Source organism: Sapajus apella, unplaced genomic scaffold (genome assembly GCF_009761245.1).
Source record: "Sapajus apella isolate SASKATOON/1434 unplaced genomic scaffold, GSC_monkey_1.0 scaffold119, whole genome shotgun sequence".
Lineage (NCBI taxonomy): Eukaryota > Metazoa > Chordata > Mammalia > Primates > Cebidae > Sapajus > Sapajus apella.
Window position 1 is genome coordinate 1082482 of NW_022437059.1, and position 20302 is coordinate 1102783.

Consider the following 20302-nt stretch of genomic DNA (forward strand, 5'->3'; position numbering starts at 1 on the left):
ACCCAGCTACTCGGGAGGCTGAGGCAGGAGAATCGCTTGAATCTGGGAGGCAGAGGTTGTGATGAGCCAAGATCGAGCCATTGCACTCCAGCCTGGGCAACAAGAGCAAAACTCCATCTCAACAAATAAATAAATAAATAAAATCCCCTCCCCCAAATTATTTTATTTTTTATTTTTTTGAGATGAGTCTCATTCTGTCGCCTAGGCTGGAGTGCAGTGGCTCAGTCTCGGCTCACTACAACCTCTGCTTCCTGGGTTCAAGCTAATCTCACGCCTCAGCTTCCGGAGTAGCTGAGATTACAGGACTGTGCCACCATGCCTGGTTAATTTTTGTATTTTTAATAGAGAGGGTTTCGCCATGTTGGCCAGGCTGGTGTCGAACTCCCGACCTCAGGCGACCGTCTGTCTCGCACTCCCAAAGTGCTGAGACTACAGGCAGGAGCTACCGCGCCCGGCTGCCTCCCCCAAATTCTTTAAGGCTCATGCCATGTATTTTGTCTTCTCCTCTTTTGCTGCGCCTGCCCAGCTCAGGTCCCTGCGTATCTAGCTCAGCTCCCGATCTTCCTCTGCTTCTAATCCTGCAGCCACCTTCAGTGCTTACCCAACATGGATGCCAACTACTTTGTCTCCATCCTGTTTGACACTGGCCTCCGGACCCACACCCCTCCTTCCACTGCAGCCTACACAGCCCAACCATGTAAACTCTCCCTTTCTTTATTTGGGCTGCCAAGCTTGCAGTGCCCCAGCAAATTCAGTTTCCAACAAATCAGGAACTCCACATTGTTCGGCAGCCCTTCCTTCAGTTCTTGGTCGGCTCCCTCTCCCATTCTTCTCAAAGGCCTCTCCAAACTGTCTTTATTCTTTCCAAGTTCATGACCCACTGGCTTCCCCCTCACTCAGCAGACCACCCTGCCTCCAACTGAATGAGGTCAAGGTCACTAGGTGATAACCGCTTTTTTCCACCACCACCTAGAAACATATTTATCCGCCCTTACCCTTTCCTTTTTCCTTTCTTTCCCAGAAGACAAGCTGATCTTACTGCTGGCCAAGACTGAGCTTGGGATCCCTCCTCCCTACTCCTTCAGGATCTTCTCTAGCATTCACCTGCCCCTTGCCCAGCCACATGATGATCCACTGGCTCCATCCCTCAGTATCTTCAGGCCTCTGCCTCTATAGCAACCCATACCTGCTTCCCTCCAGAAGCAAGAAAGAGCAGTCCACGCCGCTTCTCTCCTTCCTCACTTCCAGTTTATCCTGCAACCCACTGCAGTTGAGCTTTTTGGTACCTTCTCAACTCCCACTCCAGATATTATGCAGGGGAGGGGCTACAATAGACCCCTTTGTTTGTTCTTACCTTACCTTACTGACTTCTCCATGAAGTCCGATCTCCTCCTTCCTGGAAAGTCTCCATGGCTGTCCACTTACCTGTCTGGTAGCTCTCTCTTAGCCCTGTCTACCTCCAGAAGTTTGTAAGTTTAGGTGTTCCCCAAAACTCTGATTTTGACCTTCTGCCCTTCTTTTTTTTTTTTTTGAGTTGGAGTTTTGCTCTTCTTGCCCAGGTTGGAGTGCAATGGCGCCATCTCGGCTCACTGCAACCTCTGTCTCCTGAGTACACGCAATTCTGCTGATGGAGTCTTGCTCTGTCGCCCAGGCTGGAGTGCAGTGGTGCCATCTTGGCTCACTGCAACCTCTGCCTGCTGGGTTCAAGTGATCCTTCTGCCTCAGCCTCCTGAATAGCTGGGATTACAGGTGAGCACCACCATGCCTGACTTATTTGTGTTTTTAGTGGAGATAGAATTTCACCATGTTAGCCAGGCTGGTCTTGAACTCTTGACTTCAAGTGATCCGCCCACCTCAGCCTCCCAAAGTGCTGGGATTACAGGTATAAGCAACTGCACCTGTAACCTTCTGGCCTTCTTTATATACCTTTCCTGGAAGGCTTCATCCCAATCCAAGTCTTCCATCCCCCTGCTACTCTGTTGTCTTTGAGCCTTAGTTTCCAGCCCCAGATCTCTTTGCTATGCCAAGCTCCGGTCTAGTTATCCAGCTGCTGACTGCACATATCCATCTGGGTATCTTCAGACATCTCAAAGTCAACCCAATAGAATACCCAACTCATCTTAGTCAAAACCTGCTCTTCTCTCCAACAGCACCACTACTGTCTACTCGCCCTAATTCAGAAATATAAAGTCAACCTTTTATCTCTTGCCCTGATCTCTGTCTTATTGATTCTACCTCCTCAGTGACACTCGGTTGCATCCTCCTGCTTCACTGATTGAGGCCTCCATCATTGCTTATACCAATTCTCCCAACAGAACTCATCTCTGGGGCCTTCTTCAATTCAGCTTCTGTTTGGTTGCCAGCATCATGTTCTAAAAAAAACAAAACAAAACAAAACAAAAACAAAACACAGATCTGGGCCGGGTGTGGTGGCTCGTGCCTGTAATCCCAGCACTGTGGGAGGTCGAGGAGGTCAGATCACAAGGTCAATAGGTTGAGACCGTCCTGGCCAAAGTGGTGAAACCCGGTCTCTACTAAAAATACAAAAATTGGTCAGGCATGGTTGTATGCACTTATAGTCACAGCTACGTGGGAGGCTGAGGCAGGAGAATCGCTTGAACTCGTGGAGTAGAGGTTGCAGTGAGCTGAGATTGCACCACTGAACTCCAGCCTGAAGACAGGGCAAGACTCCATCTCAAAAAAAAAAAAAAAAAAAAAATTAGTGGGGCATGGTGGGACATGCCTGTAATCCCAGCTACTCAGGAGGCTGAGGCAGGAGAATCACTTGAACTTGGGAGGTGGAGGTTGCAGTGAGCCGACTGCACTCCAGCCTGGACCACAGAGCGAGGACTCGATCTCAGAAAACAAAAACAAAAAAACCCTACAGATCTGATCTCATCACTCCCCTGCTTGGAATCCTTCAATAACTCGGGATGACACTTGCCGCAGTGCACTGAAAATAGTGGACTGGTTTCTCTTCTTCAGGTTACTGTAAGCAACTCAGGGGCAAAGACCATGCCCATTTCCCTAGTCTTAACACAAGCCTAACACATAGCAGGTGCTTAATAAATACTTCAGTAGCAAGAGTCCAAGTCTCACCAGATGCCACTTGAATGTGTTAACAGCAGAACAGGGCAGTGGTTAAGGGCAGAGACTTCAGATTGGCAGACCTGGGAAGTCTGAGTGCCAGCATTGCCAACCTCCAGCTATTTGGCCTGGGAAATATTTCTTATCTTTTGTTAGCCTGTTTCCTCAACTGTCGCTTTACAATACCACCTACCTTACAGAGACTGAGATAATGCATCTTTTTATTTATTTTATTTTATTTTTTTAGATAGTCTCGCTCTGTCACCCAGGCTGGAGTGCAGTGGCATGATCTCGGCTCACTACAGCCTCTGCCTCCTGGGTTCAAGCAGTTCTTGTGTCTCAGCCTTTCGAGTAGCTGAGATTACAGGCATGCACCACCACACTCAGCTAATTTTTTTGTATTTTTAGTAGAGACGGGTTTCTCCATGTTGGTCATGGTGGTCTCGAACTGCTGGCCTCAACCATCCGCCTGCCTTGGCCTACCAAAGTGCTGGGATTACAGGTGTGAGCCACCACGCCAGATGGAGAAAATGTATCTAAAGGGGTTGGCACACTGCCTGGCACAGAGAAGCACTCAATAAATGGTTGCCATTATTATTATTATTGATGATAGCAACAATCAGTTAAGTATCAAGATTAGAAAAAAATCTTGGCACTAGAACCATTAAGACTCCAAAAATCGAGGTTGCAGTGAGCCGAGATGGAGCCACTACACTCCAGCCTGATGACAGAGAGATTCCATCTCGAAAAATAATAATAAAGACTCCAAAAATCAAAGTGACTTACTCATGTCACAAATTTAGTAAGTGGCAAAATCAAGTTCGGAACCCATTATCAATGCAAAGTAACTTCTTTAAGCTGTCAGCTCTTTGGTGAAAGTGCTTTGTGACCTACACTACACCCAGACTGTGGATTCAGGATATTCATAGAAGCACCTGGCATATCGCATTCTTAGGTATTTGTGTCTCTAAACTTGAACTTGGGCTAATGTACCTTGGGGCAAGTTCCTAATTACGGTACTGTTGATCTTTCCTATTGTCCACCATAATTATCTATTAAACTAGTAATCAAATGATTCCTCCTTGAAGCCTTCCCTAGATCACTGGTTCTTAAGGGCAGAGAGTAGAGAAGTGCTAAAGCCTAAAACCTCAAAATACATGCTCCCTTCTCCTTTTGAGAACTACTTTGTTAAATGAAGTTTTAGACTATTGCAAGTATGTTCACCAGAGTATGCACTTACACTCTTTTTCCAGTCTCACTTGTAGCAGAGGTTCTTTTAGTATTAGAAAACTTCAGCCAGGCGCAGTGGCTCATGCCTGTAATCCTAGCACTTTGGGAGGCTGAGGTGGCTGGATCTCCCGAGGTCAGGAGTTCGAGACCAGCCTGGCCAACATGGTGAAACCCCATCTCTACTAGAAATACAAAAAAATTAGCCAGGCGTGGTGGTGGGCACCTGTAATCCCAGCTTCTTGGGAACCTGAGGCAGGAGAATCGCTTGAACCCGACAGGAGGCGGCGGCAGTGAGCTGAGAATGCATCATTGCACTTCAGCCTGTGCAATAAGAGTGGAACTCCATCTCAAAAAAACCAAAAAACTTCATTATGCCATGAAAAGAATATTACTAGCAAAAGCTCACATTTTGTCATGCATTTGCAAGACAAAACACCATAGATTTTTTTTTTTGAGACAGTTTTGCTCTTGTTGCCTAGGCTGGAGTGCAATGGTGCAATCTCAGCTCACCACAACCTCTGCCTCCCAAGTTCAAGTGATTCTCCTGACTCAGCCTCCTGAGTAGCTGGGATCACAGGCATGCACCACCACGCCCGACTAATTTTGTATTTTTAGTAGAGACAGGGTTTCTCTGTGTTGGTCAGGCTGGTCTTGAACTCCCAACCTCAGGTCATCCGCCCACCTTGGCCTCCCAGAGTGCTGGGATTATAGGCATGAGCCAATGTGACTGGCCTATATATATTTTTTTAATTACTTTTTTTTTTGAGATGGAGTCCTCACTCTGTTTTGCCCAGGCTGGAGTGGAGTGCAGTGGCACGATCTTGGCTCATTGCAACTTCTGCCTCCGGGTTCAAGCTATCCTCCTAACTCAGCCTCCTGAATAGCTGGGAATACAGTATTACGACCTATGTGCCTGGCCAATTTTTGTATTTTTAGTAGAGATGGGATTTCACTTTGCCCAGGCTGGTCTCGAACTCCTGACCTCAAGTGATCTGTCTTAGCCTCTCAGTATTGGGATTACGGGCATGAGCCACCACACCCAGCAAGACCTTAGATTCAAGGCAAAACAGGACTTGCTGACTGGGGTTCAGGCAGCAATCTACAATAGAATTTGTCCACTATCAGTGGGATGAAGCCAGGACAGACAGAACAGGAAGGGGATTGAAGGAAAGGGGATTCCCAGGCACCCTTGCTAGGTAAGCTGGGCTCTGACAAGAGAGAGTGATGAGGGTAAAGGGTTAAGGAGTTGTCTGCAAGGTCTTCTGGTCTCCCAGGTTCTTCTTGGTGAGCAAAAGTAAGAATGAACTCTTTTCAGCATTGGACTGAGATCAGGTACTTTTGTTTTCAGGCTGTAGCAGAGTCATCTGCCTTTTTAGACATGGGGGTGGGAGGTAGGTAGATCATAAAAGCCCGTTGCTACTTTACCAAGACACATGCAAAGCCAGGGTTTTTTTGTTTTGTTTTCCGTAGAGATGGGGTCTCATTATGTTGCCCAGGCTGCTCTCAAACTCCTGGGCTCAAGTAATCCTCCTGCCTCAGCTCCCCAAAGTGCTGGGATTACAGGGGTGAGCCACTGCACTCGGCTAGTTTGGTTTCAGCTGCTTATACCTGTAATCCCAGCACTTTGGGAAGAAACAAAACTAATGAGAAGATTCCAGTTATCTTCCAGTTTACCGATTACAGTGAAGAACTGCTTCCACGTGTGTTCCTGCCAGTGTCCTGATGACAGTGAAGAACTGCTTCCACGTGTGTTCCTGCCAGTGTCTGGTGCTACCTCGCTGCACTATTCTCACTTCTTGCTGTGTAAGGGTTCCTGGCCGCCCTTTGTGAAGTCATGCACATTAAACTTGTCGGATCCCACAGGAACCAATGTGCTCAGAGCACAATGGCTGTGTGTGCAAACAGACCCCACAGTGCAGGCCACAAGACCATGTCTGCAGTCTGGTCTGGGTGCAGGAAATTCCCTTCTATAGGCAGCTGTGACTGTGACTCTGACTCTGACCCCTGGAACCAGACCAGCCACTCAAGAATGCAAAACTCCTGGTGTAGACGTGGCGTCTGCATTCTCTCAAGAAAGTGCAGATAATGATCCTGGACCCAAGGTCAGACTGGTGACTGTTTCCCAAGTTGGGGTGTGTAGCACCAAGCAAGAGCTGGCAGTGGGACCGGGCTGCTGTCACCAAGCGCACTTTCTCCCCAGCTCTGCCCCTCCTTCATGCCCACTCTCTGATTCACTGTCTGCCTCACTCTCTTGGTCACACACCCTGTGTGTGGGAGGGTTGCTTGATGTGGGGTGTCATTTTAAGTGTGCTCATTAATTTTTAAAAAAATTAAGATGGGGTCTATTTTGGCCAGGCTGGATTCAAATTCCTGGGCTCAAGGAATCCTCATGCCTCTGCCTCCTGAGTAGCTGGGGTTACAGCCACCATGCCCAGTAATGATGTGTGGTAGGGATGAGAACAAGGCGCTGTACGTGTCACATGGGTTATGCACAAATGCTTGGTCAGTGCTTCTCAATGACTTCCAGGAAGGGCCCCAGTTAGTATCATCCAGTGACCTTGGAAACCCTCTAAGAAAACTACAGCCCCACAATACTTTGTGATAGAACAATTTAACATGAAATTTAAGAAGAAACCATACACAATTGCTTTTCCGTTACAAAAATTTATCAAGGGAATAATTTGAGTTTTTAGAGGCTTGGTTTAGCAAGGTAAAAAAGACAACAAAATTATTAAAACACCTTATAAATTATTTAAAAACCTACCAATTGGGGCCTAAATGAAATAAACCCCTTATTACCTTAGGAAAGAATTGCTTTCCTAATCACAAAAGTTGATTTCCACGCTGTGTTGCCTTGGAGCCCTAAGGAGAACTAAACCTCACCAGCTACAGCTGCTCTGGAGGTCAAGGTGGGAAGAACAGGCAACGTCCTGACACAGGCTAGACATAGATTCTGAGCCAAAGGCAGAGTCTGTGACATGGAAAGGGACCACACAATTTATTATCCAACCACGATGATAAATTTTTTATCTTTTTCTCCTTGTATTTAAATTTAAATTATTTCTCCTACTTTTTTTCTTCTTTTTCATTTTACTACTCTGCACTCATTGGTAAGATATTTTATTATCTTTTTTTTTTTGGAGACGGAGTCTCACTTTTGCTGCCCAGGCTGGAGTGCAGTGGCATGATCCTGGCTCACTATAATCTACACCTCCCAGGCTCAAGTGATTCTCCTGCCTCAGCCTCCCAAATAGCTGGGATTACAGGAGCCTGCCACCATGCCCCACTAATATTTTGTATTTTTAGTAGAGACGGGGATTGGCCATGTTGGCCAAGCTAGTCTTGAATTCCTGACCTCAGGTGATCTGCCTACCTCAGTCTCCTAAGTGTTGGGATTACCACCATGGCTGGCCCCAACCAGGACACTTCTGAGCGTGGAAGAAGGTGCTGTTAATTACTCAAGACGAAAAGGCATGAAAGGAGACAAATGTCTGCCCAAATGATAAAGCAGCTTGGGAAACTACATTTCCCAGTATGCCCTGCCCCTTGAAAGTTAAAAATCTTGACTGGCACAGAGCACCCTGGATACCTGGTTAGCACCATTTAAGAAGTAAACCGTATAGGGCTGGGTTTTGACGTGAAGGTTTCCCCCTTCCATGGGACACTTAGCCAGACACAGGACACAACACCTGAGGTGAAATTTCCATGGATATTAAGTCTGGGGTAGCGCTCTCCCCACAATTCTAGCTTCCAAAGATGAGGAGCTGGTGGAGCTGTCACTGGTCCGCTGCTGTTTCTCCTGGGCACTGCCTCTGCCTCCCCACATCACCAGCATCCCCACTGCTGCTAGTCTTTAGGGGGATTCTGGACCAGGTGCTCTTCCCACTCAACTTCAACCAACTTGTACAGCTCCATGGTGGCCTGGGCATCTTCCACAGAGGAATGTCCACTCTTCCCAGCCTGAACAAGCAAGGAAGACAAGAGCATGAGGCTACAAGAAACCATTTCTTCCTTCCCAGTCGACTCTGCACTCCTCTCCCCACTGCCCCTGCTAGTTTCTTCTGCAGTCAGCAGGCTGCAAAGACAGAATGCTGGTGGGGCCCTACTCCCTATGTAATTTCAGGGCTTCAACTCCTAGGAAGTCTTTGCCACTGTCTACTTCAATCCTTTCTGTGGTAGTATGTATAAGCCATACTAGGATCTGGAGAGACAGAACATACCAGGTCAAAGACAGGCCTTCCAAGCCTTCCACTTTCCTTAGTTCCTTACCTGTGCTTTATGTGACATACATCCACACCTTCCCGCCTGTACAATACATGAGTGGTCCTTGCACCCACCACATGGTCTTTTAGACCGCCATGCTACCTGCTTTCTTCCTTAGTTAGGGTTTTATATCTACTTAGGGCTTTTTTCCTGTTCCAAAGCACACTTTGAAACATTCTATGAGGTAGACAACAGGAATTATTACCCTTGTGTACAGATGGAGAGACACTACTGGGCTCCTGCATCCAAAGCTCTTCCCATCATAGCAGCCCACTTGGATCTCTACAACCACAGGACTTCTGGGATCAGAGTCTGGCTAGGGCATCAAGGAGAGCCATGTCCAAGATAGGGGTGGGGGATGTGGGGCGATGCTACCTGGATATCCCGGTTTAGCAGCTTCTTGGTGAGAAGCTTCAGAGACACGGTGGCATTCTCCGGGCAGTCGGCCTTCCGGTTGAGTGGGGGGATATGGGAGGTGTCACGGGTGAGGGACTTGGGGTGAAAATACTGAAGGGCTTTGAAGTCGTTGTGGATGGCATGTCCCACCACTATCTTCCCGGTGAGTATCTTCAAGATCTGGAACAAGTGTGGAAGACAGTGGTGAGAAGGAAGACTGAGATAGAACCTCTGCATTCTGAAAGCCCAACATGACCTTCAATCCCTTCTGGATTCTTTCACCAACTGCCCGCCTCTTCATCTTTGGAATGTTCTCTCCCACTGGAATCCACCTTTCTCTTCCACAGGTGATTTCCAAGATGTACCCTGTTTGGACTCATACTGCCAGTGGCTCCTTACCTTCTTATTGATCTCTACCCCTATGACCTTAATTTGCCTTCAGTCCTAAATGACACTCATGTTGAGATGTCTATGTATTCAGTTCAGTTCTGGCTTGCTACATGAAGTCCTTTAACTATTATCATTATGCTGGCCTTAAGACACAGGGCTGGGACCAGGCTCCAGGGAGGTTAACAGAAGCCCCAAATCACATGCAACTGGATGTGTATAGGTATTGTTAGAGAAAGGGAGTCTGTTGCTTTCATCAAATTCTCAGAGTCTACAAACATAAAAGATTAAAAATCATGTATAAACTAAAGTTGTAGAAGCAACCTTATTCATACTAGTTTTGGAATCAAGTAAAATAACTTCTCAATATTTCAGGAGGCTTATCTTTTAAAAGAGATGAGGTCTCGGCCAGGCGCGGTGGCTTATGCCTGTAATCCCAGCACTTTGGGAGGCCAAGGCAAGTGGATCATTTGAGGTCAGGAGTTCAAGACCAGCCTGGCCAACACAACGAAACCCCATTACTACTAAAAATACAAAAACTAGCCAGGCGTGGTGATGCATACCTGTAATCCCAGCTACTCAGGAGGCTGAGGCAGGAGAATTGCTTGAGCCCGGGAGGCAGTGGTTGCAGTGAGCTGAGATTGTGCCACTGTACTCCAGTCTGGGTGACAGAATGAGATGAGGTCTTGCTATTTTTCTCAGGTTGGCCTCAAACTCCTGGGCTCAAGTAACACCTCAAACTCCTGAGTAGCTGGGATTACAGAAACATGCTACCACACCTAGCCATTTCAGGATCTTGAAGCAGGGGACATGCTACCAATGAGGACAACCGAAGAACATGCCACAGGCTCTGAAGGCCATTCCCAAAATGAGGTTCCAAACAGGTTTGCAACAAAAGTGATAGTCCTGCAGAGACTCCTAAAGGGACACCCTTTGAAGAGGCCAGGCTCATCTGGACTTACATTAGTCTCATAACCCCAGCTTGGCACTGGGGAAGTGCTTTATGATGCAAGCCAGATGGAGTCCCGTGAACTACATATTTAGTTACTCCTGACTTCACCTACTGACTGTCCACCACCACCTTCATTTCTTATTAATCTCGACATATAGCCTTCATCAAAGCTGGGCTGATTTGCTGTCTCAGACCCGTCCAATCTTCTGCGTCCTCTATGCCTTTGCTTGGCTGTGCCCTTTGCGCACAGGATGTCTAACTCTTCTTTCCGTCTTTTTTAAAATAGTCACCTCACCTCTAATGAACCTCCTTCAACTGATGGCATATAAGCATTATTGGAACAGCATGTCTACAGAAGGCAGTGTGGACCTGAAACTGCATAGGCGCAGACCAAGGGCGCCCTCTGGTGGCCTCCTGAGACCAGCAGGCACCCCTCTTGCTCTCCCTTTCACTTCTTCCTCTCATCCCTCCCAGCTCACTCTTCTTTCCTATTCATGCCATGCAATCCCAATAGCCAGTACAGGGCTAGGAGTGAGGTGACAACCCAATGTGCTGGCCCTGTGCTCTTTTTTTGTTGCTGTTGAGATGGAGTTTCGCTCTCATTCTCCAGGCTGGAGTGCAATGGTGTGATCTTGGCTCACCGCAACCTCCACCTGCTGGGTTCAAGCGATTCCCCTGCCTCAGCTTCCCGGGCAGCTGGGATTACAGGCATGCACCACCATGCCCGGCTAATTTTGTATTTTTAGTAGAGATGGGGTTTCTCCACGTTGGTCAGGCTGGTCTCGAACTCTCAACCTCAGGTGATCTGCCCGCCTCAGCCTCCCAAAGTGCTGGGATTACAGGCATAAGCCACCGTGCCCAGCCTGGCCCTGTGCCTTTTATGCCCTTCACTGCAGGCTACCCATTCCAGTTGGACAAATATACCCTAGCTCCTCCTGTCAACCTTCTGTCCTCTCTTACCACCACCACTTTCCACACTTGCCCCAGGCTACTTTTTGCTTGGGAAGAGCTCTCCACCTTTCCACTCTCAAGTTCCAATTCACAAGGGATTTCCAAATCAATTCCTTTCTCCTGTCTGCAGCTCTGTCCAGTTTCATCACTTGCTGTTATTTCTCTATGCAAATTCCCAGTTCCCCAGACCCAATTTGGAACTTAAAGCTGTTTGATTTTTTGAGAGAGCATCTTACTCCGTCACTCAGGCTGGAGTGCAGTGGCAGTGATCTCAGCTCACCGCAGCCTTGACCTCCTGAGTAGCTGGGACTACAGGCATGCACCTCCAGGCTTGGCTAACTTTTTTGTAGACGAGTCTCGCTATGTTGCCCAGACAGGTCTTGAGTTCCTGGGCTCAAGTGATTCCGCCACCTCAGCCTTCCAAAGTGCTGGGATTATAGGCAAGTGCCACCGCACCAGGGTAAAGTAGGTCTTGACCAATGAAGTTTGTGATACCAGCTAATTGTACCTTCCTGACTTTCACGGCTCCTTCCACCACCAGGGGGCCTTCTTCAACAACTGATATATTCTCCCTGCCTCTACCAACCTTTGGTGTCTTCCCATAGTGATACCCTCTGCTGAAAATTATTTAGACCTCTCTCCATCCACCTCCCTGCCACCATCAAGCCCCTTCTTACCTGGCCTCGGGCAATCTTAAAGGGTGTCGCATTCACCATGTGCTGCTTCCGGATACCACTCCATCTGGTCCGGTAGTCCACAATTTGGCAGGGGGGAAGGATGTACTCATCATAAAGCACATCTCCGTCGTAGTTGACAATGCTACATCTAGCCAAGGAACTAACATGCCCCTTGGGTCCTGTGCCCACCATCTCACAGTCAATTGCCACCATCTTCTGTGGCAACTTCTGGAATGCTCTGGAGCATTTATTCTCTGAATGAGACTGGGTGGAGTTCTGTGGGGCATTCTTCTGAGGATGATTCTTCTTAGAGGATTTCTTCTGGAGGCCCTTCTTCTGGGAGTGGGTTGGGTGGCTGCTGATCTTTGGAAGGGCACTCTGGAACTCCCCCAGCAAATCTACTTTAGCAGCGACAGAATCGGCCTTCTTTGAAGGGGCAGGGGTCACCCAAGACACTGCAGCTTTCTTGTCCAGGGTCTCTCCTGACCCATTGCTGGAGGCAGTTGTCTTCTTTTTTGGGAAAGAAGGGGTCTTCCAAGTGCCATCCACCCTAGGAGTTTCCCCTTTCTTTGGAGGTTCAGAGTGTAACTTAGGCGCCTTGCTAGGGGGCCGGGTTTTTTTACTCAGAAAGCCTCTCTGTTCTAACAGCCTCCTCTTCTTGACAAAATTTCGGTGCTTGGCATTTCCTTCTAATGCCTTTTTAGGAGGAGGTTCCCCAAAATCCAGATTGAGCAGTAAAGTAGACATAGGGACAATGGGAGGTGGAAGAGCAGTTGCCAAGAGTGGCTTATGGATGAAAAGAGGATGTGGGACTCATTCTCTGCTGAATCCTACTGTCCAACATGTGGAAGTCTGTAGCACACCCTGGGGAAGAAAGTGATCCTAGTAATTGAGCTCCTAGGCCTGGGAGAGAAATGAGGTGAGATCGATCTCCGTAGGATTTACGGGAGGAAAGACATCAGAGCAATCTCTCAGACAGAGGGGAAAGGGAAACATAACATGAAACGATGGAGAGAGCACTGGTGTTAGCCAGCAAGCCTGGATTCTAGTGAAGCCCGATTCACCAGCCGTTTGGTCTTACTAAGGTCATTGCCGCGCTCTAGGTTTGAGTCTCATTTGTAAAATGAAGGGACTGGAAGGGCCCTTAGAGCTCGAACCCTCTATGAGTTTAAGAGGCCAGAATACGTGAGCTCTATACTCCGCCTAGGAAAGAAACATCTAGGTATGCTCGAAAGCAGTGAGGGGCATGGCGTAGATAACCTCTGGGCTACCCAGGCATCCGCAGCGCGGGGCCCACGAATAGAGACACAAATCCAGGCATCCCTTTCCCTTGGCTCCAGGCTGGAACTGGGGGCAATCTCCACATCTCACCCAAGTCCTTCTCCCCAGCAAGGACCTTGACACCATCTACCGGGGGAGGGAAGGAGGGGGAATCGAGGTTCGAGGTAGCCCATCTGGATAAGCATACTCCGAATCACCGCGGCGGTAGAGGTGGTCCACTCACGCTCACAAACTTACCTCCTACATGAGCCCAGCTAAGACCGGAAGCGTCCGGAGCCGGATGCGGAAATTGGTGCGCGCCGACGAAGCCCGGAAAGGCAGGCGCGCAGATTAGAACGCGTCAGAGGTCGGCGCGCGCGTACCCGCAGCGCCCCGACCTCGGGTAGCGAGGCCAAAGATTCGGAGTGTGTAAGGAGCGGCAGTGGCGGCGGAGGAGGGGGCGGCGTGGGTGGGGGCGGGGACGGGATGCGCTCCCCCGCCCCTCTAGCCCCGTGGTGGTACAATGCGAAGGTGTGGGAAGGCCGAGATACACCGGAACTGCAGCCCGCCGGATACCTCCGGCTTCACTTCCGGAAGGGAAGAGGAGTGTACGGGAAGGGACGGGACTTGGAACTTGGCCTCCTCGTTGTGAGCTGAGCTCCGCGGCACGCTTTTGTGGGGTCACTGCACTGTTACCCCGCCCCACGTGTCTCCGACGCTGACACCTTCGCACTGTGAAACGTCGGGACCTGTGTCGTCAGGGGGACGCCTCAAATCAACTCCAGCATGGGATCCCGGAAAGGCAGCGTCGGAGACTGGACTCGAAACTTCCTGTTCTGCCGGCGGAGCTGAGCCCCGTCTGGGTCCTGGACCCGCGTGGCACTGACTCTGGATCCCTGTTCACTTCATTCTCGCTCCCAGCGCTCCCTGCTGCCCGGGATGCCGGGCATCTCCGCCCGAGGCCTCTCCCATGAGGGGAGGAGGCAGCTAGCTGTTAACCTCACCCGTGTCCTGGCGCTCTACCGTCCCATCCTGGATGCCTACATCATCGTGAGGCCACAAGGGCGTGGGCGGGGTGTCTCTGATTGTGTGATTGCCTGGGTGCCCACGTCAGGGAGAGAATCTGGAGAGTTTGATCTCTTTCCTTCTATGAGTTTCAGTCTTTTGTCTGTACAAAAAGGGGTTAAAACTGGGGTGTTCCCTCGTTTTTATCAGCTGGCATAAATAATATTTGTGATATCTGCCTAGATTGTTTTTGTAATCTTCCTAGATCCAAGGTAATAAAACGCGTGGACTTTGGAGCCACGCTGCAGCTATGTTGAACTCTTCTTGGAACGTGTGTGGGGATCCAAGAATACACGTTATTCATCCAAGCTTTGAATACATTCGTGGTTTTGTGGTATAGTAAACAGTCCTGGCTCTGGAATCAAAAAAGCTTGGTCTAGAATCCAGCCTCCCCTTCGATGTTAACCTTAGGCCTCCCCAAACGCCAACTTGTCCTAGCCCGGGTTTCCTCAGCTATCAAACGGATTCCAGTCTGAAGGATCATTGTGAAAAATAAATGAGAGAATGTATAAATGGCACGACCATCCGCTGAATTGTTTAGACCACAAACCCAGAGGCCATCCTTCATTCAGCACTGTCCTTCATTGATCCACGACTCAGTCCTTCAACAAGTCTTCTTGGCTCTGCCTTCAGAATAGTTCCCAAATTCATCCATCTGTCCCCACCTCCATTGCTGCCACCCTTGGCCAAGCCACCATCACCTCTTTTCTGAACTACTTACTAACTGCCAGTTCTTCACTGAGCAGCTAGATTGATAGCATTCAAATTTAAATCTCATCATGACAGTCCCTTGCTTCCTAGGTACTTTAATGAAATCCTTACTCCTTACTATTACCTATAAAGCCCATGATCTGGCTCCTACTGTCCCTTCAACTCTATCCCATTTTATTCTCTCACACATTTCACTATGCTGTACCTCCACAGGCCTGATTTCTGTTTTGCAAATATGGCAGGCATCTGGATCTTTGAACTTACTGATCTGACTGGAATGCTTTTCCTCCACAGAGAGGCAATCGCAGAATGGTTAAGAGCAAGGACTCTAGAGTAAAATTGGTTTCAAATCCCAGCTTGGCTGTGTATTAGCTTTTGGATGTGGGCGAGTTACTAAAGTGCTGTGCCTGTTTCTACATCTGTAAAGTAGGGGATAAAAAATAATGCCTACCTTAGCCGGGCGCAGTGGCTCATGCCTGTAATCCCAGCACTTTGGGAGGCCAAGGCAGGTGGATCACAAGGTCAGGAGTTCAAGACTGGCCTGACCAACATGGTAAAACCCTGTCTCTACTAAAAACACAAAAATTAGCCAGGCGTGCTGGCATGCGCCTGTAATCCCAGCTACTCAGGAGGCAGGAGAATCGCTTGAACCTGGGAGGCAGAGGTTGCAGTGAGCCGAGATTGTGCCACTGCACTTCAGCCTAGGTGACAGAGTAAGACTGTCTCGGGAAAAAAAAAAAAAACAGTACCTACCTCAAAGGATTGTTTAAAGGATCAAATGCATGAATACATGTCAAATGTTTACAACAGTGCCTGGCAGAGAAGGTAGTAAATAAGTGTTTGCTATTACCTGTATTTTCTTTACATACCTAACACCTATTCATCATTCAAGTCTCAGCTCAAACGTCAACTCCTCAGACAAGTCTGCCCTCATCATCCTATTTAAAGTAGTCCTTGCCCAAACTCTTCATTACATTACTGTTTCATTAGTGTTTTATTTATGTGACATTTGATGTTGGTCTGAAGTTATTTTTTAATGTAAACTCTGCCAGAGCCAGAATCTTGTCTTAGGCTCACTGTTGTATTCCCTGAGCCTACAGTAGAGCTTGATGTATAACCAAAACACAGCCCTAGAATTTGGGATGGACAAATGAATAAATAAAAAGACACCAGCGGCCGGGCGGGGTGGCTCAAGCCTGTAATCCCAGCACTTTGGGAGGCCGTGGCGGGTGGATCACGAGGTCAAGAGATCGAGACCATCCTGGTCAACATGGTGAAACCCCGTCTCTACCAAAAATACAAAAAATTAGCTGGGCATGGTGGTGCGTGCCTGTAATCCCAGCTACTCAGGAGGCTGAGGCAGGAGAATTGCCTGAACCCAGGAGGTGGAGGTTGCGGTGAGCCAAGATGGCGCCATTGCACTCCAGCCTGGGTAACATGAGTGAAACTCCGTCTCAAAAAAAAAAAAAAAAAAAAAAGACACCAGTGTCTGGTGCATATAATGGCAGGTTACTAAGTGGTAATATACTAATACTGTGTGTCAGTCACTCGTTTTAGGGATGCATATGTGAAGATACCACCCCTCCCGTTAAGAAATTCAGTTTAATAGAGAAAACAGACACAAATAAGTGCAGAAATTGCTCAAAGAAGTGTGTCCAGAATGCAATCTGGATTCCAGGGAAACAGAGTTCAGCCACCAGAGAGTTGAGGCTAGAGAAGCCTTCAGAGAACTGACGTGGCTGAGTAGGAGGTACCTGCTGGTTACAGCCAGTGGCCCTATGTGGCAGCAGTGCTGGGAAGAGGCAGGCAGTGAGGTGTAGAGTTGAAAGTGGTAGTAGCTTGCTGATTGCTTCTCCCCTTCTCCTGTAGGAATTTTTCACAGACAACCTATGGGACACACTCCCCTGCTCATGGCAGGAAGCATTGGATGGACTGAACCCACCACAGCTGGCCACACTGCTGCTGGGGATGCCTGGAGAAGGGGAGGTCATCAGGTATGGACTAGAAGGACCCTGTGCTGGGGAACCCTGTGCTTTGAGCCCTGCAGTGAGCATATTGCTCAGAGTTTCATAAGGTCTTCCTGGACCTCGGGGTGTAAACTGGTGCTCTCAGATGTGATGGGACCATTCACTGGAGGCCTGGGCTGGACTATCTCAGGTACAGGTCAGTGTGGCCACTCACCCTGCTGGCCCTGAAGTCCACGGCCTGTGCCCTGGCCTTTACCCGGACGCCTGGCTTTCAGACCCCCTCAGAGTTCCTGGAGAACCCCAGCCAGAGCTCTCGACTAACGGCTCCATTCCGGAAACATGTCAGGCCCAAGAAGCAGCATGAGATCCGGAGGCTGGGAGAGGTGAGGAGATGGCTGGAGTATGGGTGATATCTGGAAGCCCAGGGACTCCTTAAGCTGTGGCTTACAAAGATGTGTGCCCTTTACCTCACATGCAAGGCCAGAGGCCCTAGACATTCTCTTGCCTCAACAGACATAACTATAATCATATTTTGATGCTGGGGTTCTTTTTCATCATTTTGTGGGGTTGCTTAGTAGCTAGGTCTGAATCACAATCTCATTCCTGTTCTCACATCTGAATCTACTCATGGTGTCACAGCAGGGTTCTTATTCTGTGGGAGAGATGGAATACTGATCTCTGGGGCAAGGAGAGTGGCCTGAACCTGGGGTCAGATCCACTCTCCTCCCTTCCACCCTCACCCCTATGTCTTTCTTTCCATATCTGCCATCACTTCTGGAGCACCCTCTGTCCATCTTTCTCTGTCACCTTTGTCTCCTCCACTCTCAGTATGGGTGTTTGCCCCAGGAGTCAAGAACCAGTGGCCAGGAGACCTTTGCTCCCTCCTCTTTCAGTTGGTGAAGAAGCTGAGTGACTTCACAGGCTGCACCCAGGTTGTAGATGTGGGCTCAGGCCAGGTGAGCCAGAGTCTTGATGTACTGTTTTTTTTGAGTCTTGGGGAGATAGAACAGCCAGAAGGCAGGTTATCAGGCCACAGGCCCAATGAGGCAGGTGTCAAGCTGTGGAACCAAGCACGGTAGATTTTTTTTTTCTTTTTGTACAATTGTTTTTTAAGCAAGTCAGATTTAACAATTGTGGGGGGAGGGTTATATTCCAACTTAAGCCACACTGATGTTAATAAGTTCTGTAGGGTAAAATTTAAACTTTCTGTGGGACCTGGGACCTAGGTGCCCAGGCTACCCATGGGGAGGGTGACAGTGGATAGGGCACTGAACAGGGCTGTCTCCATCCTCCCTCTTACAACTCCAGGGTCATCTCTCCCGCTTCATGGCTCTTGGCCTGGGGTTGATGGTGAAGAGCATCGAAGGGGATCAGAGACTGGTGGAGAGAGCCCAGCGCCTGGACCAGGAGCTTCTGCAGGCTCTGGAAAAAGAGGAGAGGAGGAACCCGCAGGTATGCCACCCCTTTCTGCAGCCTGGACGGCAGGAGCTGGGGCTGCTTGGCTGGAATTGGGCACAAAGGCTCGATTCCATCTTTCAAGTTTCTCAGCTTGAAGCGGTGTGCTGTCTAATTTCTATTACCTCTTTCCCAAGATCCGCCCTTCCCCAGTGCCTCCTCGTATCTCAAAGGTACTTTCTATTTACAAAATGCTTTCCACACCAATGTGCACTTCTTACAACCCGTGAAGTGGCCAGTCAGGTTTTAGACTTGTTACAAATAAGAAAACTGGGTCTCAGCCGGGCACTGTGGCTCACGCCTGTAATCCCAGCACTTTGGGAGACTGAGGTGGGCAGATCACCTGAGGTCAGGAGTTCAAGACCAGCCTGACCAATATGGTGAAACCCCATTAAAAAAAAAAAAAAACAACAAAACTGGGTCTCAGAGATGAGAAGATAGATGTACATGGTAATTGACAGGTCCAGGATTTATCCCATCTCCCGATTCGTGGTCCAGCCCTCTTCCGTGCCCAGCTTATCTCCCACATTCCTCCTTAGGGAATAACATGGAGGACAGATCCCTTCCTGTGGCCTGAGATGGCCTGGGGATAGCAAACAGACTTCCCATCTGCCTTTGTCCTTTCCTGCCTTCACAGGTGGTCCAAACCAGCCCTCGTCACTCCCCACATCATGTGGTTAGGTGGGTAGATCCCACAGCCCTGTGTGAGGAGCTTCTGCTTCCACTGGAGAACCCATGTCAGGGCAGGGCCCGCTTGCTGCTCACAGGCCTCCATGCCTGTGGGGATCTGAGTGTTGCCTTGCTGAGGCACTTTTCCTGCTGTCCTGAGGTGGTGGCCCTGGCCTCAGTGGGCTGCTGCTACATGAAGCTGAGTGACCCTGGTGGCTACCCACTGAGTCAGTGGGTGGCTGGGCTGCCTGGCTATGAACTGCCCTACAGGCTTCGGGAGGGGGCCTGCCATGCCCTGGAGGAATATGCTGAGCGGCTCCAGAAAGCTGTCCCTGGCCTGCGAACTCACTGCTACCGTGCAGCACTGGAGACAGTCATCCGACGGGCCCGGCCTGAGCTCCGTCGGCCAGGCGTGCAGGGGATCCCCAGGGTCCACGAGCTCAAGATTGAAGAGTGAGGTTGGGGGACTGGGGTAGGGGGCAGTGGAGGGGAGATCACTAACTGAATATCTTCCATCCTCACTTTCAGCATAGCCTAAAGAAAATCTAAATATACCCAGAGGAGTGATTTGGAGTTCTCTGACCAGGGCAGCTTCTCAGAATTTCTTTAAGAGAGTTGTCACTCTTCAAAAAAAAAAAAAAAAAAAAAAGGCCGGGTGCGGTGGCTCAAGCCTGTAATCCCAGAACTTTGGGAGACCAAAGTGGGTGGATCACCTGAGGTCAGGAGTTCGAAACCAGCCTGGCCAACATGGTGAAACCCCGTCTCTACTAAAAACACAAAAATTAGCTGGGCATGGTGGTGGCACATGTCTGTAATCCCAGCTACTCCAGAGGCTGAGGCAGGAGATCACTTGAACCCAGGAGGCGGAGGTTGCAGTGAGCCAAGATTGTACCACTGTACTCCAGCCTGGGCGACAGAGCAGGAACTCTGTCTCAAAAAAATAAAATTTTTTAAATGTTAAAAACATGGCTAGTTGGACAGAACTGGCTGAAAATGTTTAAATAAATTTGCTTTTGGGGCCGGGCGCGGTGGCTCACGCCTATAATCCTAGCACTTTGGGAGGCCGAGGCGGGTGGATCACGAGGTCAAGAGATCGAGACCATCCTGGTCAACAAGGTGAAACCTCGTCTCTACTAAAAATACAAAAAAAAATTAGCTGGGCATGATGGTGCGTGCCTGTAGTCTCAGCTACTTGGGAGGCTGAGGCAGGAGAATTGCTTGAACCCAGGAGG

At 49.1% G+C, this 20302-nt stretch overlaps 2 protein-coding genes across 5 annotated transcripts in view; one reads left to right on the forward strand and one right to left on the reverse strand.

The window, feature by feature from the left end:
- Positions 1–8007: 8007 nt before the first annotated feature.
- Positions 8008–13625, reverse strand: ISG20L2 (interferon stimulated exonuclease gene 20 like 2). Its single transcript, XM_032260670.1, has 4 exons — positions 13462–13625; positions 11944–12807; positions 8956–9156; positions 8008–8277 (listed from the first exon to the last, which is right to left on the reverse strand). Exons 2-4 carry the CDS (start codon positions 12688–12690, stop codon positions 8164–8166), a joined length of 1062 nt encoding a protein of 353 aa, XP_032116561.1. The 5' UTR covers positions 12691–12807; positions 13462–13625; the 3' UTR covers positions 8008–8163.
- RRNAD1 (ribosomal RNA adenine dimethylase domain containing 1) overlaps positions 13521–20302 on the forward strand; it is a 9237-nt gene continuing 2455 nt past the window's right edge. The window contains exons 1-6 of one of the 4 annotated variants that reach the window (XM_032260667.1): positions 13521–14253; positions 16849–16973; positions 17137–17329; positions 17840–17902; positions 18255–18398; positions 19039–19523. In XM_032260667.1, the coding sequence (XP_032116558.1) occupies positions 14143–14253; positions 16849–16973; positions 17137–17329; positions 17840–17902; positions 18255–18398; positions 19039–19523 (1121 nt within the window). In that variant the 5' untranslated portion in view covers positions 13521–14142. Of the gene's footprint in view, positions 15070–16848; positions 16974–17136; positions 17330–17839; positions 17903–18254; positions 18399–19038; positions 19524–20302 lie in introns of all 4 variants that reach the window. The other 3 variants (XM_032260666.1, XM_032260668.1, XM_032260669.1) reach the window with 3 other exon arrangements.

Coding starts and splice junctions, on each gene's coding strand:
- ISG20L2 (XM_032260670.1), bottom strand. CDS start 12,690: ATGTCTACTTTACTGCTCAATCTGGATTTTGGGGAACCTCCTCCTAAA. Junction 9,157..11,943: donor TTAAGATTGCCCGAGGCCAG/GTAAGAAGGGGC, acceptor CACTTGTTCCAG/ATCTTGAAGATACTCACCGG. Junction 8,278..8,955: donor TGCTAAACCGGGATATCCAG/GTAGCATCGCCC, acceptor TTGCTTGTTCAG/GCTGGGAAGAGTGGACATTC.